Source organism: Budorcas taxicolor, chromosome 1, assembly GCF_023091745.1.
Source record: "Budorcas taxicolor isolate Tak-1 chromosome 1, Takin1.1, whole genome shotgun sequence".
NCBI lineage: Eukaryota > Metazoa > Chordata > Mammalia > Artiodactyla > Bovidae > Budorcas > Budorcas taxicolor.
The window spans coordinates 160,605,496-160,633,214 of record NC_068910.1 but is presented as its reverse complement, the minus strand read 5'-3'; the positions used below and the strand labels follow the sequence as shown (position 1 = coordinate 160,633,214).

At 42.1% G+C, this 27,719-nt stretch overlaps 1 protein-coding gene across 1 annotated transcript in view; it reads right to left on the bottom strand.

Annotated features, from left to right (window-relative positions):
• The window catches only part of TNIK (TRAF2 and NCK interacting kinase), a 398,208-nt gene that overhangs the window by 17,750 nt on the left and 352,739 nt on the right, over nucleotides 1-27,719 (bottom strand). Inside the window, exons 21-24 of the mRNA XM_052645336.1 lie at nucleotides 26,744-26,767; nucleotides 20,597-20,781; nucleotides 11,372-11,501; nucleotides 3,054-3,218 (exon numbers count right to left, since the gene is read on the bottom strand). Coding sequence (XP_052501296.1) covers nucleotides 3,054-3,218; nucleotides 11,372-11,501; nucleotides 20,597-20,781; nucleotides 26,744-26,767 — 504 coding nt within the window. The remainder of the gene's footprint in view (nucleotides 1-3,053; nucleotides 3,219-11,371; nucleotides 11,502-20,596; nucleotides 20,782-26,743; nucleotides 26,768-27,719) is intronic.

Genomic DNA, 27,719 nt, shown 5'->3' with positions numbered 1-27,719 from the left:
ACAACACTAACAATACTCTGCTAGGGCTTTAAAATTACTAAGTGAAAGTGAAAGTCGCTCAGTTGTGTCCAACTCTTTGCAACCCCATCAACTGTATAGTCCAGGCCAGAATACTGGAGTGCTTCACCTTCTCCAGGGGATCTTCCCAACCCAGGGATTGAACCCAGGTCTCCCACACTGCAGGCAGATTCTTTACCAGCTGAGCCACAGGGGAAGCTTACTCAAGACTCTTCAAACTATCCAACTGTATACACTCTAACCACCAAGTCAAAGTGTGTGCTTCTCTCTCTAGCTTCTCCTGGTATTGGTTCCTCACTGAGCGCTAGATCTTGGTAGGAGTTCGTGAATCATCAGACTGCAAGAGCTGCAGTGAGCAAATGACATTATGTGCCACATGTAGTACCTGGTAAGATGGCTGTGGAGACAGAGAGATTATCACTCTCTCAAGTAAAAGCAACCTCCCACTGACTAAGTAGTCTTAAGAAAAGTAGACAAATTGGCAACGAGTTAAGTAAGCATGTAAACATAGCAGCACTTCTTCCCGGACATTGAGCCACTCGACTCCCTCCTGGCCCAATTGAGGCCTTTCATGCTCCCTGGTGATGCAGGTGGACTGGTGTTGACTCAAGAAGTCTTAAAATCTGCAATTCAGAGACAATTTCTTCCAGGGAATAAAGATTTTTTTCCTTCTCATGATGGTTTCCTTAAAACAACTCATATTTATATGCTCTCTCTAGGGTCCTCATGAAGATACTAGGTTTGCAGGCACCTCGACAGCCTACTTAAAAAATAAACTGAAGGGCCTGGACTGCACTATTTAACTATGAAACCAGAACTAGACTAGGAAACACTAAACTTTCAAGGCTTCACATCACGATATTCTACATTTGACTTTTGCCAAAGGAGTTTCAATAACCATCTCCTTGTTTTGTCTATTATTGTCAAATCCTTTTAATATCACCAACAGATTTCCCTTTCTTGTGTGATTTGGAGTCTAGGAAGATGAATACTTTGAGAATGTATTTATTTTTATTTTTTATAAGCGAATCACTTCAATCTTATTTCATCTGCTGCTGCTGCTGCTGCTGCTAAGTCACTTTAGTCGTGTCCGACTCTGTGCGACCCCATAGACGGCAGCCCACCAGGTTCCCCCATCCCTGGGATTCTCCAGGCAAGAACACTGGAGTGGGTTGCCATTTCCTTCTCCAATGCATGAAAGTGAAAAGTGAAAGTGAAGTCGCTCAGTTGTGTCCGACTCTTCGTGACCCCATGGACTGCAGCCCATCAGGCTCCTCTAATTAATGTAAATATGAATCTCAACCATGAACATAAGAAGCATCTTTTTGAGGGATAAATGCCTTTTAAGTTTTCAGTTTTTAAAAAGTTTTTATGGAAAAATAAAACCTGTATCCCAAAACCCCTAAACATATAAAGAGAAAACCACAAAAGCCTAATCTGATTCAAGATTTCCCCTTCACATTATGAATCAAAACCATTTCATCCTTCACAAGGTAGGATTCCCCTTCCCAAACAGAGCACTTTCACAGACATCCTCTCCTTCAATCTTTAGAAGTCTGTGAAGGAGGTGTGGCAAGTACCAACACTGCCACTTAGAGTTGGGGAAGCAGCAGAATTTTAAGCAGAGTCCAACCACAAAGAATCCTCCTTGGTACCCAAAGAGGTATTCAGATAGGAAAAACCTGTCCACAGTGCATGAAGCTGTAATATTAATAGAATGCTCTGTGTTCTTTCCCCTGCAACAAATAAAGTTCATCTGCTCTATAACTTTTGAATCCAAATGGTGCATTATAAAACTCAGCATGTAGACAACATCAAAAAGTGCACAGTCTATATAAATACATGTAGAGTCTATGGTGATTCACAGGACTATTCATTCAGGAAACATGACCAAGCACCATGACCTCACCCAACCTGCTTGGTCAAGGACATGCACAAGCACTGCCCAACAGACTGCTTTTACTTTGGCTTTTTCCCCAGACTCCTTTCTGCACAGGAAAGATAATATCCCATTTCTCCCTTCCTTGTGCAATTTGGAGTTTAGGAAGATGAACACTTTGAGAATGCATCTACTTTTCATAAACATCATTTCAACCTTATTTCATCTAAGTCAAATTTAGTTTGACTAAGTTAATGTAAATATGAACCTCAGTTATTGGCCTTGGAATCTCTACAGGCTGAAGTTTTCATCCCTAGCCTGAGAGACGTGCTTAGTCACTCAGTCATGTCTGACTCTTTGCGACCCTATGGACTGCAGCCCTCCAGGTTCCTCTGTCCACGGGATTTCTCCAGGCAAGAGTACTGGAGTGGGTTGCCATGTCCTCCTCCAGGGGATCTTCCCAAGCCAAGGATTGAACCCAGGTCTCCCGCACTGCAGTAGATTCTTTACCAGCTGAGCCACCAGGGACACGCAAGAATATTGGAGTGAATAGCCTATCCCTTCTCCAGGGGACCTTCCTGACACAGGAATCAAACCAGGGTCTCCTGCATTGCAGGTGGATTCTTTACCAGCTGAGCAACAAGAGGTCCCAGTTCTGGTCCCAGGTCTGTCACAAACCAGCTGTGTGCCTTGGGCAAGGTACTTAACCTCTATGAGCCTCAGTATTCTCATCTGTAAAAACAGGTATTGGTTCAGCTGCTACCTGTGAACTTTTCACTGCTTTGCTCTAACACTGCCTCCATTTGAGTATACGCATAAGTAGTTATGTGTGATCAGTCGCTCGGTCATGTCCAAATGTTTGTGATCCCATGCTCTGTAGCCTGCCAAGCTCCTCTGTCTATGGAGATTCTCTAGGCAAGAATATTGGAGTGGCTAGCCATTCCCTTCTCCAGGGGATCTTCCCAACCCAGGAATCGAACCTGGGTTGATTCCTGCATTGGCAGGTGGATTCTTTGTCATTGCACCACCTGGGAAGCTTGCAGAGCCCAACCAAATAGGTTTCTGGGAGCTTGTCAAAACCTCCTTCTTGAGGAGACCAGGGTCTCGAAATCTCCAAATGAGAACAGAGCTGTTGTGGCTCCTACCCAGCACCTACTTCAGTCCCGGCGTCCATTTCCTGGGGGTGGGTGGAGACGCGCCCCAGGCCCTCGGTGGGGGTCCCCGCAGGGGAATGGCTCTGCTGTACCAGGTCCGGGAGGTTGATGTGGCCGGCAAAGCCATTGCTGTCACTGTGGCCAGGTCGCTTCTTCTCTCCGGACGGCTGGGGGGCACACAACACACACAGAGTGACGTCAGCCCTCACACAGCACAGGCACAGTGGCCTGCAAGCCGTCCCACCGGGCTGCGGGGAGGCACTCAGGTTTCAGTTCCATCCAAGAGAAAGGTTAGGGTTGCTACTACTTAGTACACGGATTGACCCTAGGGCATTATACTCCTGCACGAGGGGCAGTCAGGGGGCACATGTGATGTGGGGCTGCCCTGTGGGAAGACAGTAACGCCACAGGCGAACTGTGGAGCGGGGCTTGGCGGGGACCGCACATGATGCTCCTCTTCTGCAGTGCGTCTGTGTGTGCACACCAGACCACATCACAGACCACATCACGAGGTTACAATGACATAAATAAAAAAACAATAACATGACCTAAAACATCTCTGAAGAGAAGCAGTATTCTGAGATAACATTAATAATCCATGCCTAGTATACTCCAAGAAAATGCAGAAATGATTTCCAACTCACAGGGTTCTTGGTCAGCTGTGAGGTCAAACCAACGATTAACTAATCATAGCTGATGGGAGTGACAAAGAAAACATGGAAGTAACCTAAAGATAATTTGAAAATAAGGCTTTACATCCACTATCACTAATGTTGAATCTCTCAGTAAGCAACTATGGTACCTTGTGCCAGGAACTGGTTAAAAAAAAAAAAAAAGAAATCAATTCTCAGATGTAGAAAACAAACTTATGGTTACCAGGGGAAAAGATGGGGGAGGGATAATTGAGAGATTGAGAATGACATTTACACATGACTTTATATAGAATACGTAACTAATAGTGACCTACTGTATAGCACAGGGAACTCTACTCAATACTCTGTAATGGCCTAAATGGGAAGAATCTGAAGAAAAAAAGGGTGGATATATGTATATGTGTAACTGATCCACTCTGCTGCGCACCTGAAACTAACACAACGCAGTAGATCAACTATGCTCCAATGCAACTTTCCAGAAACATGAAGTCATCATGACCAGCACTGCATCTGAAGTACTGTTTATAGCACCCACTCCCCCCACAAGTATTATCTCATTTATTAACTGCAGTTCAGAGATGTTAAATAACAGTCCAAGATCACACAGCCCAAGATGATGAAGGCAGCAGGGCCTGGCCATATGTCGGCTTTGGCTGGATGCCCCTGCCAGCTCTGGATTGGGCAAGCTGGGGCCCTTCTGCCCACACCAGTCAGGCCCTTGAGGAATCTGTGCTCCAAGAAAAGTCTTCCTCAAAGGTCTGGGAACGAAGGAGTGACTCTGGCCACTAAGTTATCAGCTGGGTCAGTCCTCCGGCAGGGGCCCAATCTTCCGCACTAAGACCTGGGAGATCCCTCCCATTTCTGGTTAGGTCCTTGTACCACTCCCCCACTGCCCCCCCACCCCCCCCAGCCTACCCGTCTCCTCTCTCCCCCTTCCCAGGACAGCTGGGAAAGACTGTGCTGACTCAGCATAAATGCAATGCTGAAGGGAAGGGTGGCCTGTAGTTTCACGTTTTCAATGTCCTTTAAAGGTACTTTATAATATATATACTATGTTAGTGCCAAAGGGCAAATGCATGATTTATAAATAAATAAATACACTGTATTATGTGGCATTCCCTGGATGTCTTACTGACAGGGCTGCATCACTTAACAGGTTGGAAATCATTGCCCGGGAGGGCAAAGCCTCCTCCCAAAAATTTTAGAAAAGAAACACAGAGTTGCAAGGAAATTCTGCTCCCAGAAAGCCAGGGCCCACACTGTAGTCCTGTCCAGGACTGTACTTCCTAACTTAACATTTATGTGGCTGGCTCACCGAGGTTTCTTACAGGGGACCTAATTTGAGTAATGATTCCTTTCTTTGACTTTTCTGTTTTTCATTCATTTGACCAAAATTTCTGAGCATCCACTTAGTGTGGAGCATTTTGCTGAACATGAAGGACTCGATGAGGAGCATGGCAGGTACCCTCCCTGCCTTGTTTGGGCCTGGCATGGGCAAGGGTTGGTGTTCCTTCTTTCCGGAGCCTGTCCCGGTCTTGCAATAAAAGCTCTGCACCTGCTTCTGGCTGAAGTGAAAGGAGGCCCTTTTGGGGGAAGATGAAAGACTCCCAAGTTTCTGAATGGGTGCATGTAATTGATGTCACCAGGAAGCTTGAGAAATAACTGGAAAGCCTTAGTGTCCTCCGTGTCTCTTGGCACAGTGCTCCTGGCCCATGACTGATCAGGAGAGGGGCATTTTCTGGATTCATTTTGTCACAGTGCTCATCTGAACATCTCATCTGTTAAATGACATTTAAGAGGTTCAGTTCTAATTTACTTTATTATCTCCTATGTCTCCTGGGCAGCTCCTCCGTCCTGCTAACTTCTGCTGGAATACTGAAAATCTTTCTACCATTTTCCCCACAACTTCCAAGTAGCATAAATCACGCACTGTTTCTTTAGAGTTTTGTGGTCTCTCTTGGATCAGCAGCATTCCGTCTCAAGCCAAAACTCAATGTAGACATACTGCTTATAAAAGACAGACTGGAAGAGTCTCATAGGGGAAATGGTACAGACACTGAGAAGCCTGAAGGGATTCAGCGGTGACCCCTGAGTTTTCCCACTTCTGAGTCATCACCCTTTTGTGCATTCAACCAGCACCCTCTTAGAATTAAACACCTTCTGTGTGCCACACATTCTGCTGGGAACATGAAGATAAATGACCAGCAGCTCCGTCCTTTAGGATTTCATTAAAAGAGTCCCAACTAACTCTTCATGAGCTCACTAGTGCCATGGGGTGGGCATTGGAGTGTTCTGAGTATCCCTATATGCCAGGTACTTTTCTAAACACTTTAGGTTCGTATCCTTACAGTACCACCAGGAGCTAGTTTCCATTATCACCATTTTACAGATGGAAAAACTTCAGTGTAAAGAATTCAATTAATTTGCCCTGAGTGACATGGGCTGTAAGTGGTGAAATCCGGGTGTTGCGGCAGAGCCTGGGTGCTCTGGCTACTGCTGTCCTGGGTGGCTCTGCTCTTGGCCACAGCTGATCGATTGGACCAGGACACCTGAGCTAACTACAACCAGACTCCCATTGGAATTTCCAGTTAGTCTGAGAGATACCAGTCAGTCTCTATTGGGCAGCTGAACTGGGATGTAATGAACACCTTGCAATGTTGGTGGGGGGGCGCGGTGGGGAGAGGTCAGAGCACAAGGCTGCAGAAGAGAAACCTGGTATGTGGAGAGAGAGAACAAGGGAGAGAGCAGAGGGGACAGAGATAAGGATAAAAAGAGCCAGGTGGCAAGAGGGCCGGAGACCAGCCCATGAGAAGCTGCTGAGCACCTAATCCCTTTGCAGTTTCTGATTCTAACTCTACTGAGGGTCCCAACACATCCTCTGCTTTTGATTCCTTCTAGGCAATACCTCTGAATCCTTATTCCCCAATCGTTGATACCTGCTCAGCCTTTATTTTCCTTTTTAAAATTTATTTTATATATTTGGCTGTGCCTGGTCTTAGTTGCAGCACTCAGGATTTTTCGCTGTGGTGTGCAACTCGTCCTTGGGGCACACGGGATCTAGTTCTCTGACTGGGGATCAAACCTGGACCCTGTGCGCTGGGAGTGCAGAGTCTTAGCTACCGGACCTGCAGGGAAGTCCCCTGCCTTGTTTTCTTAAGCTGTTGTAAGTGGATTCTTTTTTTTTTTCTATTACTTATAACCCAAACAGTTTCATGGGTAAGCCAGTATCCTGGTTCAGGGCATGAACAGACCCTGGAGAGATACCATCTGGGTAATGAGGAAGGTACTGTGGACAGAGGCCCATGGAGAGGCTTCCAGGGGGAAGGGAAGCTGAGCCAGACCCCAGGGGTCTTTGGGGTGAACAGTGGGCTGTGAATAAGAATAGCTCTTTCAGCAGTTGGTCCCCCGTGGACAAAGTGGCAGATGACAGATGGTGTGGTGGTGTTCTAGAAAGTGAGTAAAGAAAGGTCCTATGGGGTCCTAGGCGAGGGAAAGGTAGACCTGCGAGGCAGGGGTCTGTGCTGCAAGGGGGATTTGTGTCTCTGACAGGGCCATGGAGGGGGGAGCCAGTGCATTCCTAAAGAACCATTTCATCCACTCCTATGAGAAAGATGAGCTGAGTGATTCTCTTTAAAAAATATATATATTTTTGACCTTGCTGGGTCTTCTGTGCTGTGTGGGGTTTTTTCTAGTTACGGAGAGTGGGCCTCTCTCTAGTTGAGATATGCAGGCTTCTCATTGCAGTGGCTTCTCTTGCTGCAGAGCATGGGATCTAGGGCATCTGGGCTGAGTAGTATCAGCTCAAGGGCTCTAGAGCATAGACTTTAGTAGTTGTGGCACACGGGCTTAGTTGCCCTGTGGCATGTGGCATCCTCCCAGACCAGGGGTCGAACCTGTGCCCCCTGCATTGACAGGTGGATTCTTAACCACTAGACCACTAGGGAAGTCTGAGTTGAGTTATTGCCCTTGATGTTCATCTTATGGAACTGAACCATTAAGAGTTTCTACTTTCTTATTCTCTCGGTCACACTTTAATTTGTACTTATCTTTTTAATACACACACTTTAAATGTGTTGTTATTTTAAAACAGGTTGTTATTTTAAAAGCTTGTGTTTGGAAAGAGTAGAATTTAGAAACCGAGAGGACAAAACAAATTATAGGGTCCTCAATAGATCAAACTTACATACGACGCTGGTGAACGCAATTTTCAAGGTGACTGGCTCTGGTCGTAGTGTTGGAATGCTTTAAATATTACAGAGCCATTTGATTGGTGACTGAGCTCAAAATGTGGCTCCAAATAACCATGTCACGGTATTGACTTTGTCCTAAAGGTTCCAGCAAATCTGAAACCACATTAGAAATGGGAGTCCTTTAATTTGGAGTCAGAGAGTAACTCATTCCAGAACATTTCCCCTTATGTTTTCCCCGGTGACGGGGTCTAGTGAGAGAAGCCCTCTACACTTCCACTGAAATTATCCATTTACCACGCAGGGAGATTTATATGCCAGCATGACACAATGTCAACTTCAGCAGCCAAGTCCATTTTTCATTCCAGGCTTCCGTGAAAGGGCTCTTTAAAGTCTACTTGAAATATTCGGCAAGGCCATAAAATGAAATTCCAGAAATCTGCTTTGTGAACTAGTCTTCCAGTTATAGCTTTACTGCTCATCATTATTTCAAAGGCCTTAGTCATCCTAAAACTACAGTTCCTTTCTTTCTTACAAAAATGAGATGCCCTTTGCCTTTTTGGAGAGCAAAACTTGTGGTTAGTGTTTTCTAATCAATCCCAGCAAAGGAAGGGGAATGACAGATGATATATGCTAATGTTTCAGAAAGGAAGGGTGGGAATTGATAGCAAGTAAAAGGAGAGCCTGAGCCTGTGGGGAGAGAGAAATAAAACAGGTAACATTTATTGGATGCTTCTAGGCAATTAGCTTGACTTCACATTCCAGGATGTCAGGCTCTAGGTGAGTGATCACACCATCGTGATTATCTGGGTCGTGAAGATCTTTTTTGTACAGTTCTTCTGTGTATTCTTGCCACCTCTTCTTAATATCTTCTGCTTCTGTTAGGTCTAGACCATTTCTGTGCTTTATCGAGCCCATCTTTGCATGAAATGTTCCCTTGGTATCTCTTAATTTTCTTGAAGAGATCTCTAGTCTTTCCCATTCTGTTCTTTTCCTCTATTTCTTTGCATTGATCGCTGAGGAAGGCTTTTTTTAATCTCTCCTTGCTATTCTTTGGAACTCTGCATTCAGATGCTTATATCTTTCCCTTTCTCCTTTGCCTTTTGCTTCTCTTCTTTTCACAGCTATTTGTAAGGCCTCCCGAGACAGCCATTTTGCTTTTTTGCATTTCTTTTCCATGGGGATGAAAGATGATGTTGTGAAAGTGCTGCACTCAATATGCCAGCAAATTTGGAAAACTCAGCAGTGGCCACAGGACTGGAAAAGGTCAGTTTTCATTCCAATGCCAAAGAAAGGCAATGCCAAAGAATGCTCAAACTACCGCACTATTGCACTCATCTCACACGCTAGTAAAGTCATGCTCAAAATTCTCCAAGCCAGGCTTCAACAATACATGAACTGTGAACTTCCTGATGTTCAAGCTGATTTTAGAAAAGGCAGAGGAACCAGAGATCAAATTGCCAACATCCGCTGGATCATGGAAAAAGCAAGAGAGTTCCAGAAAAACACCTATTTCTGCTTTATTGACTATGCCAAAGCCTTTGACTGTGTGGATCACAAGAAACTGTGGAAAATTCTGGAAGAGATGGGAATACCAGACCACCTGACCTGCCTCTTGAGAAACCTATATGCACGTCAGGAAGCAACAGTTAGAACTGGACATGGAACAACAGACTGGTTCCAAATAGGACAAGGAGTATGTCAAGGCTGTATGTTGTCACCCTGCTTATTTAACTTATAAGAAGAGTACATCATGAGAAACACTGGGCTGGAAGAAGCACAAGCTGGAATCAAGATTGCCAGGAGAAATAATAACCTCAGATATGCAGATGACACCACCCTTATGGCAGAAAGTGAAGAGCAACTAAAAAGCCCCTTGCTGAAAGTGAAAGAGGAGAGTGAAAAAGCTGGCTTAAAGCTCAACATTCAGAAAACAAAGATCATGGCATCTGGTCCCATCACTTCATGGGAAATAGATGGGGAAACAGTAGAAACAGTGTCAGACTTTATTTTTGGGGGCTCCAAAATCACTGCAGATGGTGACTGCAGCCATGAAATTAAAAGATGCTTACTCCTTGGAAGGAAAGTTATGACCAACCTAGATAGCATATTAAAAAGCAGAGATATTACTTTACCAACAAAGGTCCGTCTAGTCAAGGCTATGGTTTTTCCTGTGGTCATGTATGGATGTGAGAGTTGGACTGTGAAGAAAGCTGAGCGCCGAAGAATTGATGCTTTTGAACTGTGGTGTTGGAGAAGACTCTTGAGAGTCCCATGGACTGCCAGGAGATCCAACTGCAAGGAGTCCATTCTAAAGGAGATCAGTCCTGGTGTTCTTTGGAAGGAATGATGCTGGAGCTGAAACTCCAATACTTTGGCCACCTCATGTGAACAGTTGACTCATTGGAAAAGACTCTGATGCTGTGGGAGGGATTGGGGGCAGGAGGAGAAGGGGACAACAGAGGATGAGATGGCTGCATGGCATCACTGACTCGATGGACCTGAGTCTGAGTGAACTCCAGGAGTTGGTGATGGACAGGGAGGCCTGGCGTGCTGTGATTAATGGGGTCGCCAACAGTCGGACACGACTGCGCGACTGAACTGAACTGAGGCAATTAGCTCATTGAATCCTCCCAATCATCTTGTGAGTCATTTACTATTATTTATGAAATTTTATAGATGACAAAACGGCTGCAGGGAGAGGTCAAGTAACTTTGCCCAGTGTCATCAGCCACTAATTTCCTTCTAAGAAAAGACCTGCTGATAAACTCACACAGTGATGATGGAGTGAAAAATGAGAAAAGATGGATTCTAACATGTCCAGGCCTTTCTGGTCAGGACAGATACAATGGGAAAGCACTGCATGCTGGAGGGGCAGGTGAAAGGAAATGTGTGCCCCTGCCCTCCAAAATGATGTTCCTAGAGTTTAAAAAAACAAAATTACTCCAAATGCTAAGGTGCATTTTTTTTTTTACATACATCTGGTTATTTCTTTGTTCTTTCACCTGGACAGCTTAACAGTCTTTAATGTTCATTTAACTGGATAAGATGATATCACCATTTTTGGAACCAGAGAACATTTTCTACATAAAATGCACAAGGATAAAACCTGGAGTGGGATGAAGGAGGCACAGCAAGGCCACTGATGCTATCTGAATAGACTATTCATTTCTGTTTTCCTGTGCTAGGAAACATCTGGGTTTCCAGTTTTATATCCTTAGGCTCAAATGCTATATTCTAATTTGCATAGCTTCCACTGAAGAATCTGGACTAACGTGATTAAGTCACACTGCAAAAGCTCGGAAGGATGTGGGAAAGAAGGTGCACAATTAAAATCACCCAACCATTTAGAAACATGGGCCCTTCTCCCTCCCCCACCCTTCATTCCCTAAAATACATGCTGTAAGCATCCTCTGTGAAAGCTCTAATATAAAAACCAATTAAGAAATACACTTCTATACAGTTTTTATACTAACTTACTTCTCTTATCATCAAGGTTCCTTCTCTTGAAATACTGCTGCTGAAAGTATCCGCGTGAGAGGTCTCCAGCCCGTGTGTGCCGACCATTCCCACATTGTACTGCTCAGCGCTCCCGGGGGCTCCTGTGGGTCTGAAATAGGAGGAAACAGTATTCATGACAGTGTATGCTTGAGAGTCTCTTGGACAGCAAGGAGATCAAACCAGTCAATCTTAAAGGAAATCAACGCTGAATATTCATTGGAAGGACTGATGCTGAAGCTCTAATGCTTTGGCTACCTGATGTGAAGAGCCAACTCATTGGAAAAGACCTTGATGCTGGGAAAGATTGAAGGCAGGAGGAGAAGGGGATGACAGAAGATGAGATGGCTGGATGGCATCACTGACTCAATGGACATGAGTTTGAGCAAACTCCAGGAGATAGTGAAGGACAGGGAAGCCTGGTGTGCTGCAGTTCCTGGGGTCGCAAAGAGTCGGACATGATTTAGCAACTGGACAAACAAATGCTTAGGGAATATCTGTTTCCTGTCCACGGTGATATATTTTATTGTAGTAAAGTAGATATAACATAAAATTTAAGTGTACAACTCAGTGGCCTCAAGTACATTCCACTTTAATCTTTAATACTGCAAGGATGCTTGAACTGGGGTCCCACTTCCCCAGTGTCCCTTGTCTTCCTCCTAATAGTCCTCCTCTCTGCCTGTTAGCCAGGGTAAGCAACTGGGCCCTGCAAGATCTCCCAGTCCTCCCTACTCCTCTCTGACCAGCAGACGCCCTAAATTCTGTACATGGTCTCCTCTGCCTGGAAAGCTCTCTTCTACCCCGCTTGCCTGGTTCCCTATTATCCTTCTGATTTCGGCTTAACTGATATTTTCCCAGAGAAGACGTCTCTCACCAGCCATCCACATCTTATCCCACCAGCTCCTCTTCTTGCTCTGCACCCTTTTTCTTTAATAGTCCTCATCATGATTTGCAATTCTAGATCTTTCTGACTCTTCTAATTTTCATCTTTTTTCTCATTAGAAAAGATGCTTGTGAGGGCAGAATTCTTGACTTTTTGCTCATCCCTAAATACCCAGTATCCAGCACAGAACTTGGCACAGAATAGGAGGATAAAAACAATCATTGATAAGTAAGTTTTACACTATTTTATAGAGAATAAATATCTATGAAGAGCATTCTGGTGTACCAGGCATCTATTAACAAGGCTATCTAACTCAAGAGCATCCAGTACTTTAAAAAATCTCTGTAATCACCTCACACTGTGGTATATTTATTTCAGTTTGTTTCTTGCTCTTCTATTTAAGATACAGTAGAAGAAGGGAATCGGATCTTGACATACGCTCTGAGAGCAGTCACTGATGTTTGCTGTGGCCCCTGGCACAGACCAAAGCACTGTGGGAAACCGAGGACCAGATAGGTGCTGTGGGTACCTGCAGGACTTCAGTTCTCAAGGCTGGACCTATTGTTACCCTACTGTGCAGCTAACTCTATTTTATACTGAGGCTGAATTTTGAATTAAATACATCTAGGTATGGGTTAGAATTAATGTGTTTGGGAAGAAATTTCAAAGAAGTATTTTTAATATTTCACTCCCAGGAAGGAGCTATTAATAGTGTTACAGAGACACAGAAAAAGAAATTGATGTAATGAATTCCTGGTGTCTTGCTAGATTGGTATATCAGAATAATTCTCATAACTATGATTTCTTTACTCATTTATTTGAAAATCTGTTTTATCTTGTATTTTATTTTTTCTTAGCAGCTTTAAATTCTTTTTTGGGATAAGATGATGTAAGACAAGCAAGTCAGTAAATTAAGCATTTACCAAGAGCCAAAGCTTCCTAGGAAGGGAAGCACTTTCCTTTGTCACTCAGGCATTTTTTGCCCACTGTCAGAGGCTAGACTGGCCTGGTGGCCACCACCAGGTTGACACCATACAATCAAGTTCTCTATCACCATTAGAGAGTCCCACCTGAGTTCAAATATTAAGGATATTTTGCCTTCACTTATCTTCTTTATTCTGATAATGTTCTGATTCTGAAAAGTGAAAGTGAACTCGCTCAGTTGTGTCCAACTCTTTGTGACCCCACAGACTGTAGTTTACCAGGCTCCTCCGTCCATGGGATCTTCCAGGCAAGAATATTGGAGTGGGTTGCCATTTCCTTCTCCAGGAGGTCTTCCCAACCCAGGGACTGAACCCCGGTCTCCCGCATCGTAGGCAGACGCTTTATCGTCTGAGCCACCAGAGAAGTCCAAACATTCTAATCAGAAATATCTCAATATGGATGAATATTCATGAAAAAAGTATTTCCTAGGGCTCTTTCCAGTAAGACAATTCCTTACTTAATTCTTTACATATCTCAGTTAAACTCTTCCCCAATTTTTGCATTTTCATCATAATTTTAGTAAAATTGCCGTTACTGGTTCTAACTCTTTTCTATGCAGATGTTATGGCAAAGATATGATACATCAATCAGCTTCTTTGTATAATCTTTCCAAAGCTTCTGTGGTCACTACTTCTACCAGGTCCAATTTTTCCTGGCAACATAAAAATTTTATTAAGATTTATCTGTCAATTTTCAATCAACAGCAAATTTTACAGTGTAGAGTATTAACCACTGTCAGTTTTACATTTCATGGAATATTTTTCTGTGACTATTTCTTCCTGGGTCAATTTTATGAGCCAGAACTGCTTCATTTAATGATAAATTTTAATGTTGATCGGTTTGGGCTGTTTTGAATTTTATTCTACATTAGTTCTACTAGTAATATTCCTTATAGACTGACTAAAGGATGCCTATATTTCTTCCTTAGTCAGTCTTCTAAAATGGTGATCAATTCCTCTTAGAACGGTTGTTCTATTGTGCAGGATTTGTCTGCTGTATTGTGAATCTTCTGAATATATCTGCTCATTCAGTGTGTCTTGTATTAATGGTCCACACCATTAATTTTTCTGTTAACATGTAGTCTGATGTAAGATCATGGCTTTTGATGATGAAAATTCACATAAATTTCTGTGTGCTCCAAAGCACCTCTCTCTACATTTTTTTTTAAAAGGCAAAGTGCAGCCTGTAGTTCATGTTTCAGGGACTGGAAAACATTTTTAAATCATAGAAGACTTCTTGCTGTGTCTGTCACTGTTGGTCACTTCCTTCTGTCCTTCTTACCCCTACCCCTGGCTGTCCTTTAAATTCTGTCCCTGTATGTTTCTATTATGGCTCCAAGCTCCCAGCTCTACCACGTCAATCTTTACCAACCCGTTAGAAATTCATGCATTCATTTAATTATTAAAAGTTTGTTATGTGACATATGTTGTACCAGATGCTAGAAAAAAATACCTAAAAAATGAGACACAACCCTAAACTTCCATAAGATTATAATCAAATGGAGGTTGGGCAAAAAACAAAAAACTTAGTTTAGAAATGCAGTATTTCTAACTCAGTGAGAAGGGTAAATAGAAGAGCAGAGGACCAGTGTTAACTGGAAGCTACTCCTATCCTCCTTCCTGTGTTTTCACTATCCCTTTCTCTGTACTGGCTCTTTCTTCCAATCAGTAAACCTGATGAGGTCTCTCCTCTGTCCCATTTCATTAAAATCTCTCCCTTGAGCCTAATTCTGTATTTACCACCCACACATACATTTCTCTTTTCTGAAAGTTCTCCTTACAGAGTTCTCCAATTCATCCCTCATCACACTCTGGTTGACTTCTCACGTGACCTCCTCCTCTGTTGCTGTTCAGTACTCAGTTGTGTCTGACTCTTTGCAGCCCCATGGACTGCAGCACACCAGGCCTTCCCTGTCCCTCACCATCTCCCAGGGCTTGCTCAGACTCACGTCCACTGAGTTGGCGATGCCATCCAACATCTCATCCTCTGTCGTTCCCTTCTCCTCCTGCCCTCAATCTTTCCCAGCATCAGGGTCTTTTCCAATGAGTTGGCTTTTTTTACATCAGGTAGCAAAGTATTGGAGCTTCAGCTTCAGTACCTTCCTATATGTAACATCAAGAACCTAAAGGAAACTCTTCAAGTCACTTCTAAAGTCTCAATGTCAGTGATTCCTCTTGGACACTGCGTTTAGTCCCTTGCCTGTGTCTGATAATCACTCAGCCCCACTCTCCTCTGGGTTTTGAGAAAACTTTCCAAGGGTTTTTCTTTTGCCTGTCTGTTCTCTTCATAAGTTCCTCTTAAGATGCTACTGATCCCCAGTACTCTGCTTCACTCTATATAAACCGCTACAATGTTAATGATAAGAAAATGGAAAACTGTGGGAGAGGGGTGGGAGGGTAGAGGAATAACATGGACATCTACTATTTTCTTAATTTTTCTATAAATCAAAAATTGTTCTAAAACTACTTTATTAATAATAAAATAATTTTAAAAAGCAATAGTTCAAAAACACCGAGGCTCAAACAACTATAACAGCTTACAGTTAAAAAAAGATCCTCTGTTCTAACAATTATTTTTCTGATATAGAGTCTGGGTAGGAACAAGCAGTTGTCTGAATTGCTACAAAGACTGTAAAAAACAAAACACATCAACTAATTAGAAGGAAAACTATAGAAAATTTACTGTAATTAGGCCACATGTCTAGAACAATAATTCCTCTAATTGGATTTGTCAAAGTGTTCCTGCAGGTATTGATTTAATTCAATTTCAATATACATTAATCGAACACCTGCTACATGAAAGGCCCTCAGTTTGGCACTGGGTAGTGGATATAAAAGCTGAAGAAGACACAAGCCTGAAACTAAAGAGATTAGCATCTGGAAGAGCATAAAAACATGATGCAAATATTCCAAAGCAAGGCAGGATGTGAGAATGTGGGACATAGGGAGAGGACATTGCAAGAAGGGGCACAACCCTGGGAAAGTGCACGGCATTTGGAAACGAGGAGGTCAGTTTGGCTGCAGCATATGCTGTGTCATGGCCCCAGGAGTGGAAAGAACTCTTTGTTGTAAGGTGTTAGGCAGACAGCACAACTGCAGCCACGCTTCTACAACAGTCCAGAGCCTCAGCACTGGACAGGAAGGCAGAGAGGATGGCAGGCGGGGTGGGGGCAGGGCACAACAATAGAGGGGGGTGAATGGGGCCAGATCCACAGCTTTCTAGTGAGGATGGGAAAGAGGGGACATGAGACACGGGGCTTTCACTGTCCAGACTGTATTTTACGAGACTGTACAAAACTCAAGGGCTATGACAGAAATAGATGGTCCTAATGATGAAGACCGCACTCCATAGGTACATCTAAAGCACGAAATGGGACCTGAGTGAAAGTGGAAGTGGAAATCGCTCCATCGTGTCCGACTCTTTGTGACCCCATGGATTATACAGTCCATGGAATTCTCCAGGCCAGAATACTGGGGTGGGTAGCATCCCTTCTTCAGGGGACCTTCCCAACCCAGGGATCGAACCCAGGTTTCCCACATTGCAGGTGGATTCTCTACCAGCTGAGCCACAAGGGAAGCCCACAAGGGAAGATGCTGATATAAACGGCTGTCTCTTTGGCTTGCTTGGGCTGATGCCAGTCAGCTAACATGGCTATCATTCCTTCCTTCCTAGTCTATAATGCTTTTATTATTTTCCTGATTATAAAAATAGTGAGTGCTCACCATAAAATTGGCTTCCCTGGTGGCTCAGTGGTAAAGAATTTGCCTGCCAATGAAGGAGACTCGGGTTTGATCCCTGGATAGGGAAGATCTCCTGGAGAAGGAAATGGCAACCTACTCCAGCATTCTTGCCTGGGAAATCCCATGGACAGAGGAGCCTGGTGGGCTACAATCCATGGGGTTGCAAAAGAGTTGGACATGACTAAGTGACTAAACAGCAACAACAACATCATAAAATCAGGCATATATGTAAGAATCCCTTACAGTAGTATAATCCAGTGTGTAAGTTGCTTCAGTCATGTCCAACTCTTTTGTGACCCCCATGGACTGTAGCCCACCAGGTTCCTCTGTCCATGGGGTTATTGTGGCAAGAATACTAGAGTAGGTTGCCTCGCCCTCTTCTAGGGCATCTTCCTGACCCAGGGATCGAACCCATGTCTCATGTCTCCTGCATTGGTAGGCAGGTTCTTCACCACTAGTACCACCTGGGAAGCCCTGCTTAGTCTGGAGGTAACTGCTATTACGATTTCCCCTCACTTATTATTTTTCTAGGCTTGAGGCACTGGGAAATAGTGCAGTTGGTTAGTTATGGAATACAGTCTTTGTTATGTGCAGTCTTATAGGTTACATTACACACTACTAATATGAAGTCAATATTGTACATAGAAGTCACTGTTTTGCACATTGGTATCTACAGCTGCTTGTTGGAATGGTGGGGCTCCACTGCTGAAAAGCTCTTTAGTGTACACTTCATGGTAGTGAACCGTGCTGCAATAGATTTTGATTTTTTGCTCCAAAAATACACAGTATGAAATGTGAAGGTTTAGCTTAAAAGTGATAAGAATATGAGAAGCAGTCTACCTCAGAAATGTCTTACTCCTAAAGAAACAATGGATTTTTTAATAGTAAGAAGTTCTTTAAACATACAACTATTCATTCTATGGCAGAACACAGTGTATATATTTTATATTCACAAAAATGTCTATATTTAGCAAATAAAGTACACATACACACATCTGTATCTTGTTTTTTCTCTAAAGTGTGTTTCACATACAGTAAACTATTTTAAGTGTTCTTTAATGGACAATTGTGTCAATTTGCCTAAAATTTACCAATTCCTCAAAAGCTCCATCAAGTTTTGCCTCCACTACAAGCATTCAATGATAGCCTATTTATGACTTCTGAGGAATACAATAATAAATTCTCTGAATGCCTTTACCAGTATCTAGTCTGTTCTCTTTCCAAATCACCTTGGTGAAACAACTTCTCTCAAACATGGCACCAACAACATCGCTCCCCAGCTCAGGACACCTTCCATGGCTCCATGCTGGCGGCATGACCAAGTGCACACTTCTTGGTCTGGCTTCATGAGTCCAGACTTTTCCCCTTTATACCAGCTTTATTTCCACCAAACTTAACCTTCTGTGCCTTTACTTCAAATTCCCTGCTCGCCCCCTGCACCTTACGCGCCATACCCCCCGCCCCGCCTCCGCCCAAGCATCCTGGCTGGGATCCTAATATCACTGCGTTTTCCTTTCCTCCTTGATGATAGTTATTTGTGTACACGTCTTTCCTCTGGATTAGGCTATAAATGCTTTAAAGCCAGGATACACAATTTCAGTTCAGCGCAGTCATGTGTATCCTGCGCTCCATCAAGTGGCAGGTATGCGTAGAAGATACCACGCAACACAGATGACAGCATGAGCTCTGCCGCACGGACTAGGCTATGATAGGCAATCCCCAAAGTGACAAGAGTGTGCCAGATGGCAGAGGAGGCATAGCGCAGCAGGGACATCTACAATTTTAGAAAGATGGGTGTTTCTACCCAAAAAGAGATGGGTTTGCCTCTAGAGATATTAGGATGAACACCATTAACAAAATATGACAGGGGGCTTAAAAACCCAATGAGATTTAACATCTCTACCAAGGTGGTCCTTGGTTATTCTTCCAACTATTTATACTACTCTGAAGTTTTCCATGTATAATTATGTCTCTCGTCTACTCTTTGTGACCACATGGACTGTAGCCCACCAGGCTCCTTTGTCCATGGGTTTCTTCAGGCAAGAATACTTGAGTAGGTAGCCATTCTCTTCTCCAGGCGATCTTCCCAACCCAGGGACTGAACCTGGGTCTCCCACATTGCACGTGGATTCTTAACTGTCTGAGCTACCAGGAAAGCCCCAACTAGAATGTAAACTTTCGGAAAGCACAATTCATGTACACACTTCTTGAATGTCTCAAAGCCCTCTCAATACTTTGAATATCCCAAAGTATGGGGTCTAACACATAGTGGAAGTCTTATCAATCTTAAATCCACCCTCAGAGTTGTGTGCCCAGTGCTTAAAGGGAATTCAGAACATCTGGTAGAAGAATGAATCAATGCTGAGTCAAGACAAAAAGTGAAAGGACCAGCATATTTTGCAGGAACGTTCTGGATTAGTGATTTCGCCTCTAGAACAATTTTATTTGCTGTTAAAAAAGCAATTTAAAGCAATCTGTTTTCAAATGTCATATTTTAGCATACTTATGGCTGTCAATAATGGGGTAATCAGCAGTAAAATAACAAGAATGGATTTTTCAGCTACGATAATTGGATTTGTCTTTCAGAATTGCTTGTACATGAGGATGGTTAATCAATGGATGACATTTCCAGCAGACTAGATGGCCCTGTCTCTCCAGTCTCTGCTGAACAGGACAGTCATCTGTGGCCTGAAATTCCATCTTCTCTACAGGGAATAAATGTGGTGTGATGACCAATGTAGTAGCTGAGCCAAAGAAATGGAAACAAAGAGGAACGAAGGAAAAGTTAGCACCGCTCTCTATCAAAGTTATAGCAAACCAGAGCTGGGCGTCTTGTGTTTATTTGAGGGAGGAAACAAGAGATATATGTGAGTGTGCTTGTATGAATGATTGAACTGGGCAAGTAAAGGGGAAGAGGAGAGGTTCTTTTGCAAAAGGATCCATTCCAGTGAGAAAAAGGGAGTCCCCCTTCACTAAAAAAAGAAAAGAGAAGAAGGAAAGACTGCAAACACAAAGGGAAAGCTAGGTAGCTATCAATATCTAAAAAAGAAGAGTATATGTGGTGAAGTCAGAGAGCAAAAAGGATCACATAAAAAAGACATGGGGAAGATGATGTAGAAAATCCTAACAGGAGTGCATTTAAGTCAAACTCTCAGAGGCTTCACTGTAGGCTTTTGCTGGGATGCTAACCCATGCTGTCTCCTGCATTCCACCCACCTTTGCGGTGGTGGTGATGGAGAAATATATGACTCACGTCATCAATGTTAACCTCGAAATGTTATTGCCTAAAATTTTGCTCTTCAGTTTTAGGGTCTGACTTTCAATATCATTTGCCCTGAGTTGACAACGACCAACAGAGCATCACCCAAGGGACAGTCAACCTCACAACAGCCTAGATAAAGTATATGCAGTCCTTGAAACACTACCTATTCTAAGTTACTGTATCTAGGGAGAAGGGGTGAATGTAGAACGATGCTCTAAAAAGTATGTGAATCCCCAAAGTCAACCGATCCTGCCAGAGACCCATATTTCACATTTCTTGTCTTCTTGTTTTGGAGAACGAACTCCTCCTGGCCTACAGTGAAAAAGCAGGTCACTTACATCAGTCTGGGTATGTCGCTGACAGCCACCGTCCCGTCCTGGGTCTCACTCTCTCCATCTTCCTCCTCTTCGTCACTGCTTTCGGACTCCTCACTGGAGGAGGAGTAATCTGTTACCTTCTTCAGCGGGCGGTTTGTTTCTTCAATCCGAAGTTCTCTTAATTCTTTGGCCAACGCCGTCAGATCCTACAAAAGAAAAGTTTGTCCAGCAGATATGACATAGATATGAACAAAACACTATCTCTTAGCAAGCTTAAGCAACAAGAAAACAAAAGTAAAAAATAAAAAATAAAAAGCTCTCTACAGAACCATTACAAACATAGTTACTGCATGAAACCAAGAAAACGATGTTTGTAGCGTGGAGAAACTAGAAAAGAAAGATGAAATAAATTTAAACTTTGTTTATAACCAATTGCTTGACTAGACGGAGACTGCTGGGTTCTGAATCTGCACATGTATATATGTGTATGTGTGCTGTGTGTACACATATATACAGACTCTGGGTTCATCTTTTGGGAAGGTGAAGTTGGTCACCCACCCTCAAGAGTTAACGGGAAAATACACAAGATTAGAAATAATTTTCTGGTATTTCAGGATCGCTGCCCAAGCCACAGTCATGGCCTCTTCTTCATTATGATTGCTACTGTACCAAAATCTAGCATCAGTCACAGAACAGAGCAATTCCCAAGGTTCCAGCTACTAAATGACTCATTCGGTGTATCATCATTCCCTGGAGAGCCGAGGCACCGTGTCAAAAAATGGCCCACCCCAAAGCCCAGTGCCACTGAAAGTGATAGGCCACAGAGCTGAGTGAATCAAGAGGAACAACAAAATAAAACCAAAAACAAACAGAAACAAACAGAAAAAGAATTCTTTTCTAGAATGGTAGGTGTTTCAGTTTCTTTTGTTTTAAATTGCAGTCAACTGGCAGAAATCCTGGCAAAGAACACAGAAATGAATGTGCAAATACCAAAAGGAAGAGGTAAATTTTCAGTTTTCCATGAGTATGATGGAACCTTTAGCCTTATGGATGTGATGAGGTGGTATTTAGTCACCAGGCACATGGCAGGCAGTGTGCTGAAGATCTGACTACCTTTTAATTTACATGCTTTCAGAGCAATGCAGAGGGAAGCAGTTCTGCAAAAGCGTGGCTGCTCTATGTACATGGGTTAAACTGCCCTTGGCACACAGCATGCACATGAAGAAAAAGCAATTTGACATCAGTCTTACCATTTCTCCCTATATTAGTGACCCATGTGGGAATCAGAGCATTCAGTGAGAGACAGGGGATTAGGGAGAAAGAAACTCATTTGAAAATACTAAATCCCACAGTTTTCTTAAGGCCATATTCTCTCTTTATTTTAATCTAAAAATGTATTTTTCCAATTTGTCTGATGTAAGGTCAGAGTAATACAGATAATATAAATAACATCTGATAATCTATCCTAGTAGATTAGGAGAAAAACTGTGATAAATATGTGTAACTAAATTATAAATATAATTTTATTTTGAGAAGACAACAGATCATCCTGTTTCTTTACTGTTGCCTATATGTCAGGCATTGGTATATTGGTTAAGACTAAGGGCAGAAGATGGCTCAGGTTTTTCATGGTCAAAATTTAGGAAGTTAAGTGAAGAATTTATTTCTAATTTCATAAAAACCAAAGGGGCAGCAATGACAACTTCACATTTGTTCTGTAGTCATTTGAATGGAAGCCCTTGGAAAAGGGAAGCTTCTGAAAATTCAAATTGTGCATTTTCCACACAAACATGCTCACTGGGCTTTTACACACATGCACAGAGCCATGGCCTCACTCTCAGTGGATATATTTATCCCATCCATGAAGATGAAAACACAATTGTATTAAAAAGACTCAAAAGATGTTTGAATATAGTGTATACCATTAATGAGGAGAAAAATTATGGTGCAGAATTTAAGATAAATTTATTATTGTTCGTTGGCAATGAGCCAAAATTCAAAAAGCTAATATTCAGATTTCAGCTTTTTCCCTCTTATTTCCTCGTAACAATTGCCAATGTTTACCTTTACCAAACTGAGGAGAAATGAAGGGTGTTATACCCTTGAGCACATTGAGAAAATACAGTTTAGATATTTTTAAGGCAATTAATGAAAAAGGACATTATAATCCTCTAAACCAATAAAATAATAAAAAATTAGATAAATTTATTTTGTATTTTTTGTTCTCTATGTTAGGACCATGATATGTTTCATCAAAGACTATATCTAGTATTTAAAATGTACTTATTAAAAATTTTTATTATAATTTAAAGAGAGAATATGGTTTAAAAGAGTTTATTTCTAATGTCAATAATTCTGAATAAAATATAATGATATTAACTTTTATTTATTTAAATTAATAGTTCATTTTCCCCATGGGTTGGTTTTCCTTATTGCTGACATTTCAAAACAAGACAATTAAGATTTTAAAAAATCAAAGCTATTTAGAAACATTTAGCTGGTCCAAAGCTCACTGATTTAAAGAAACTCTCAATTGTTAAAATGATCTAAATTTCTCCAAACACTGTATTTAGGAACACTTTAAAGCTCTGATATGCTTTATAATTTCACTTTTAATTGGAGGTGTTTTTTTTGGTTTCTGGGTTATTAAAAGGTTATCTTTCCTGAAGCATTACAAATAATTGCAATTTCCTTTTAAGTTTAATTGGTAATAGCATGGTGGGTGAGACATATATAAAAATCCCAAGGTAACAATAATGGGTAACTTGAAACTAACACTCCAGCCAAAAAAAAATTTAATCTTCCATTGCCCATAGTCTATACATTTAGTTGAAGATTTGTTCCTTGTTCATCTATCCTGGAGAAACTTACAATAGGAAAGTTATAGGAAACAAACATGATCTAAAATTGACACTATTGGGTTCAGATCCATTTTCATATGTTTTACTTTCTGACAATACCCATTTTCTCCATGTAATGAGTTTTTGTGGTAATTTATTGCTTGACTGTCACAAGCCTGGAGCTAAAAAGTATTAAAAAAGAGAAAAAGGGTGCTATTTACCATGAAAATATTTGAGAATATATAACTGAAAAAGAAATATGGCAAAATGGTAAGTTTTCTGACTACAGAGTACAGAGTTAAGCACCTCTTACCCAAACTTTTTTTTATGCAACACTTTTTAGAATCAATTTGGTATAATTTTTCTTTCAAAAAAGTTTACTTAATCTGACAATTATGGATACTCTGCTTTAAAAGGTGCTCTTTTAGGTATCTTTTTAAAAACAATATAGTTTACGAAAATCAGTTCAATTTTTTAAACAATTAAAATAATAGCTAAAATTTTAAAGTTGGTCTTTTCTTTAAAATTTACTTATTTTTATTTTTGGCTGTGCTGACTTCTCGTTAGAGCATGCAGGCTCTTTGTTGCCCTGAGGCATGTGGGATCTTAGTTCCCAGGGATAAAACCCACATCCCTTGCACTGGAAGGCAGATTCTCAACGGTGGGACCACCAGGGAAGTCTCGGTCTTTTCTTTACATTTTAAAATAATTAATTTCATTTTTAGGAAGTGTGAAGATATGACTTGGGGAAGTCACTTGTCATCAGTATCTTCAACTGGGGAAAAAAAGGTTTGGACCACCTGTTATCATTCCAGTTCTGTCCAATCTATATATGTGCTCTGCCAATTGTCAGATTTCTATGTACTAACGAAAAAAATGCTGGTAAAGCCAGTGTTTGCTTTTGTATCTGATCTTCATGACATCTGTTTAATTGTGCTAAAGTGAAAATAATATTTATTTTGGAAGGTGTATTCAGTAATCAGACTACTCTGCACAATCTCATAACTGCATTAGGAAGGAATGCCAAGTGAATGGACTCTCCCCCAGACTGACTTTTATAAGAACTCAAACCATTAAATTAGCAATAAGAAGCAATTATGTCTTTGGCATTTTAAGACTGCTCATTTCAATCTTGGGTTATCTAAATGGCACATCAGTCACTGGAGACTGGAGAAGCCATATCAAGACCTAGGAATGAAGACAGGAGAGAGTTAAGTTTCTTCCCCTGTGGCACCACTGACATTTGGGGTGGATAATTCTCTATCGCAGGTTATGTTCCTGTGCACTGTAGGGTGTTCAGCAGCATCTTTCTGCTCTACACACAACATGTCAGTAGCACTGCTTCCCATGTCCCACTCGTGACAATCAAAACTGACTCTCGTGCGCACTCAGTTGTGTCCGACTCTTTGCAACCCTGTGTACTGTAGCCTGCCAGGCTCCTCTGTCTATGGGATTTTTCAGACAAGAATACTGGAGTGGGTTGCCATTTCCTCCTCCAGGGAATGTTCCTGATTCAGGGATTTAACCTATGTCTCCCGCACTGGCAGGCAGATTCTTTACTGCTGAGACACCAGGGAAGGCCCCCAAACTGACTCTAGACTTTGCAAACGTCTTCTAAGAGGAGGGCAGCTGGGGGATAGTCATTCCTCCTTGAGGACCAGCAGGTGATGGAGAACCAAGGAATCCCATATTTTCAGTGGTTGGGATCAGCGATACTCAAGGATAGAGTTATAAGAATCACCTTGAGGGCTTTTCCCAATCATCTATTGCTCCAAGATTTTGGTGCACAGCTTTTATCCTCTCAATTACTTATACCTCTGTTTCCTACCCCTCATCTCTGCCCAGAGTATCCTGAAATAAATAAAGCAATTTTTAAAAGCCCAAAATAACCTGGGTTAACCAGACGAAATCCATGAGAGTCCTTTCCCCCATGACAGCCACTTCCAAGCCAATTTCTGGACTCATAAGAGGAAACCTTGAGTTGTGTACACACACAACTATTTTATTGGTAGCCTGAGCACCAGAACTGTGTGGGAGAAGGTTGATAAAAGCTGTGATAATCCCTGTCCTTCTCACTCTCATGAAGAGGAGGGGCAAGGCTGCAGCACAGAGCAATTCAAAACAATTCCCTTTTAACTTTCTATAAATGCACCCACACACTGTGGACATGTGGAGTCTCATTCTTTTGTGAACAATAATTCTTTAACTATGAAAACTTTCTTTCTAAGTCACTCTGAATGGTAAGGTGGTTGTAATTCTGAAAACGTGAGGCTTTTTGGTAAAGATCAGACACATAGAAACATGCTTTTCCCACCAAACTAGTCCCATGCCTCAGGCCTTGCCTTTACATAGCATTTCACACTTCAGAAAATGCTCTCGAACACACACGATCTTGCGGGAACCTAAACAATCTTGTGAGTGAGGCAAGGCAGGTGCTTTTATTCCCACTGAACAGATGAGGAAACTGTGACCCAGAGAGTTTGTGAGATTGGCCCCACCAGTTATTTATTGCGGGAGCCAGAATTTGAATGCAGCTCGCTGACCCCAAAGCCAGTGCTTTTTCCATGTCATTTCACAAAAATGGTGCTCAGCAGAGTTCAGCCTGAAAGCCATAATGCTAGTCTTCAGATTTCATGCAATTAGACTCTGCAGAAGGCCTGTCTCTTCCAAAACAACTCCACTACGTTGTATTCATGCAGGCCTGACAAAGAGCAGTGAGGCAGTCACCCTTCTTAGCGAGCTACCTAAGAGCGGCAAGACCATATATTTTTCTAATGGAAAAATGTCTCCACCGATAAGGAAATAAAATTACTTAACTGGTCAGGATTCATTAACCAAAGTTGATGTTGCTGCTGATGCTGTAGTTAATGTCCCACAAAATTAATCTAACAATACCCAGTGACTCCTTGTTCACAAATCACACTCTATAAATTTGGACGGCCCTAGAAAAAGATGTCTCTTTTTTCTGTTAGTAAAACCACCATCCCCTAGCCAGGCTGGCGAGTATAGGTGAAGAGCTCAGGATTTGCTACCAGAAGATACTAGAATGAGAAACTGCCGATATCAAAGCACTAATGCATATCTTCAGCCAGACTGGAACACTGGAAATGTGACATTCTGGCTTTAGGAGGAAGGTCTCTGGAGGTTTAAATGGTGTCAGAGGCACTCAGGCTGGCTTTTGTGGGAGGGATTGTCCTCCCAGCAGATCACTCTGAAGGAATGAAGTTTAAACTGAGATCCCATTGGCCACCTTTCTGAATATCAACCTCAGGAAGTCAGTTTATATTCACATCTTGTAAAAGCATGACCAAGAAAAGATAATACTAACCTCATCTATAGCTTTCTTATAGCTCTGAGATAAGAGGAACCCAATCCAGAAGAATCCACGGGAGGGGAAAAGACGAGAAGAAAGGCAGCAGGTTAAACACAAAACGGGAATGGTTAGTACACAACTGATAAAGGCAAGGGGAAGGAGAACCTCTGCCCAGAACGGTGTCAGTTCCCTTCATTGCTGCCCTCACTGTACTTCCTTACTTTTAAAGGTGAAAAAAACAAACTATCTTCACATTCATTTCACAGAAAAGACTCTTGAAAAATTCAGATAAAACAAGTGGAGAGTAAGTCATCCCAAATTAATTTCCAACTTTGAAATTTCAGCCTCCAAGCTCTTTTTTATTTCTTTAAGGCTATCTGGTCTGCTGTGTTACAGCAGTGAAGCTAGATTTCAGGTTGTCAGGTCCTCTATGAGATCATGCTTATCAAGTTTTGGTCCAGACAACACAGTCCCAGAGCAGCAGAAACGTTGCAATATTAATTCATATGGAAAATAATGTGGAGGAAAGGCCAGAATATTTCAGAGAAATCCACAGAAAGTGCCCAAATATTCTCAACTGCTAGTTTCAACACCTCTTTGCCAAAGCTGCTGAGTAGAAATCATGGAATAATAGGAGTTATTTCTCTTCCTGTTTTGTTTTCTAACATAGTGCTGCTGCTGCTAAGTCACTTCAGTCGTGTCGGACTCTGTGTGATCCTATAGATGGCAGCCCACCAGGCTCCCCCATCCCTGGGATTCTCCAGGCAAGAATACTGGAGTGGGTTGCCATTTCCTTCTCCAAACATAGTGCTAATGATCAGCAAAATATCCAAAGGTAGGAAAGCAATCCTGAATCAGCTCAGTTCTTTCCTAATCAGGTATGACTTCCTTCCAGATGCTTCTAGCACCTGTTCTTAATAAATTTAACAATTTTTGTTTCAGAGTCATGAGCGCATCCCCTACTTTACCCTGTGGGTTCTCTGGTGAATGA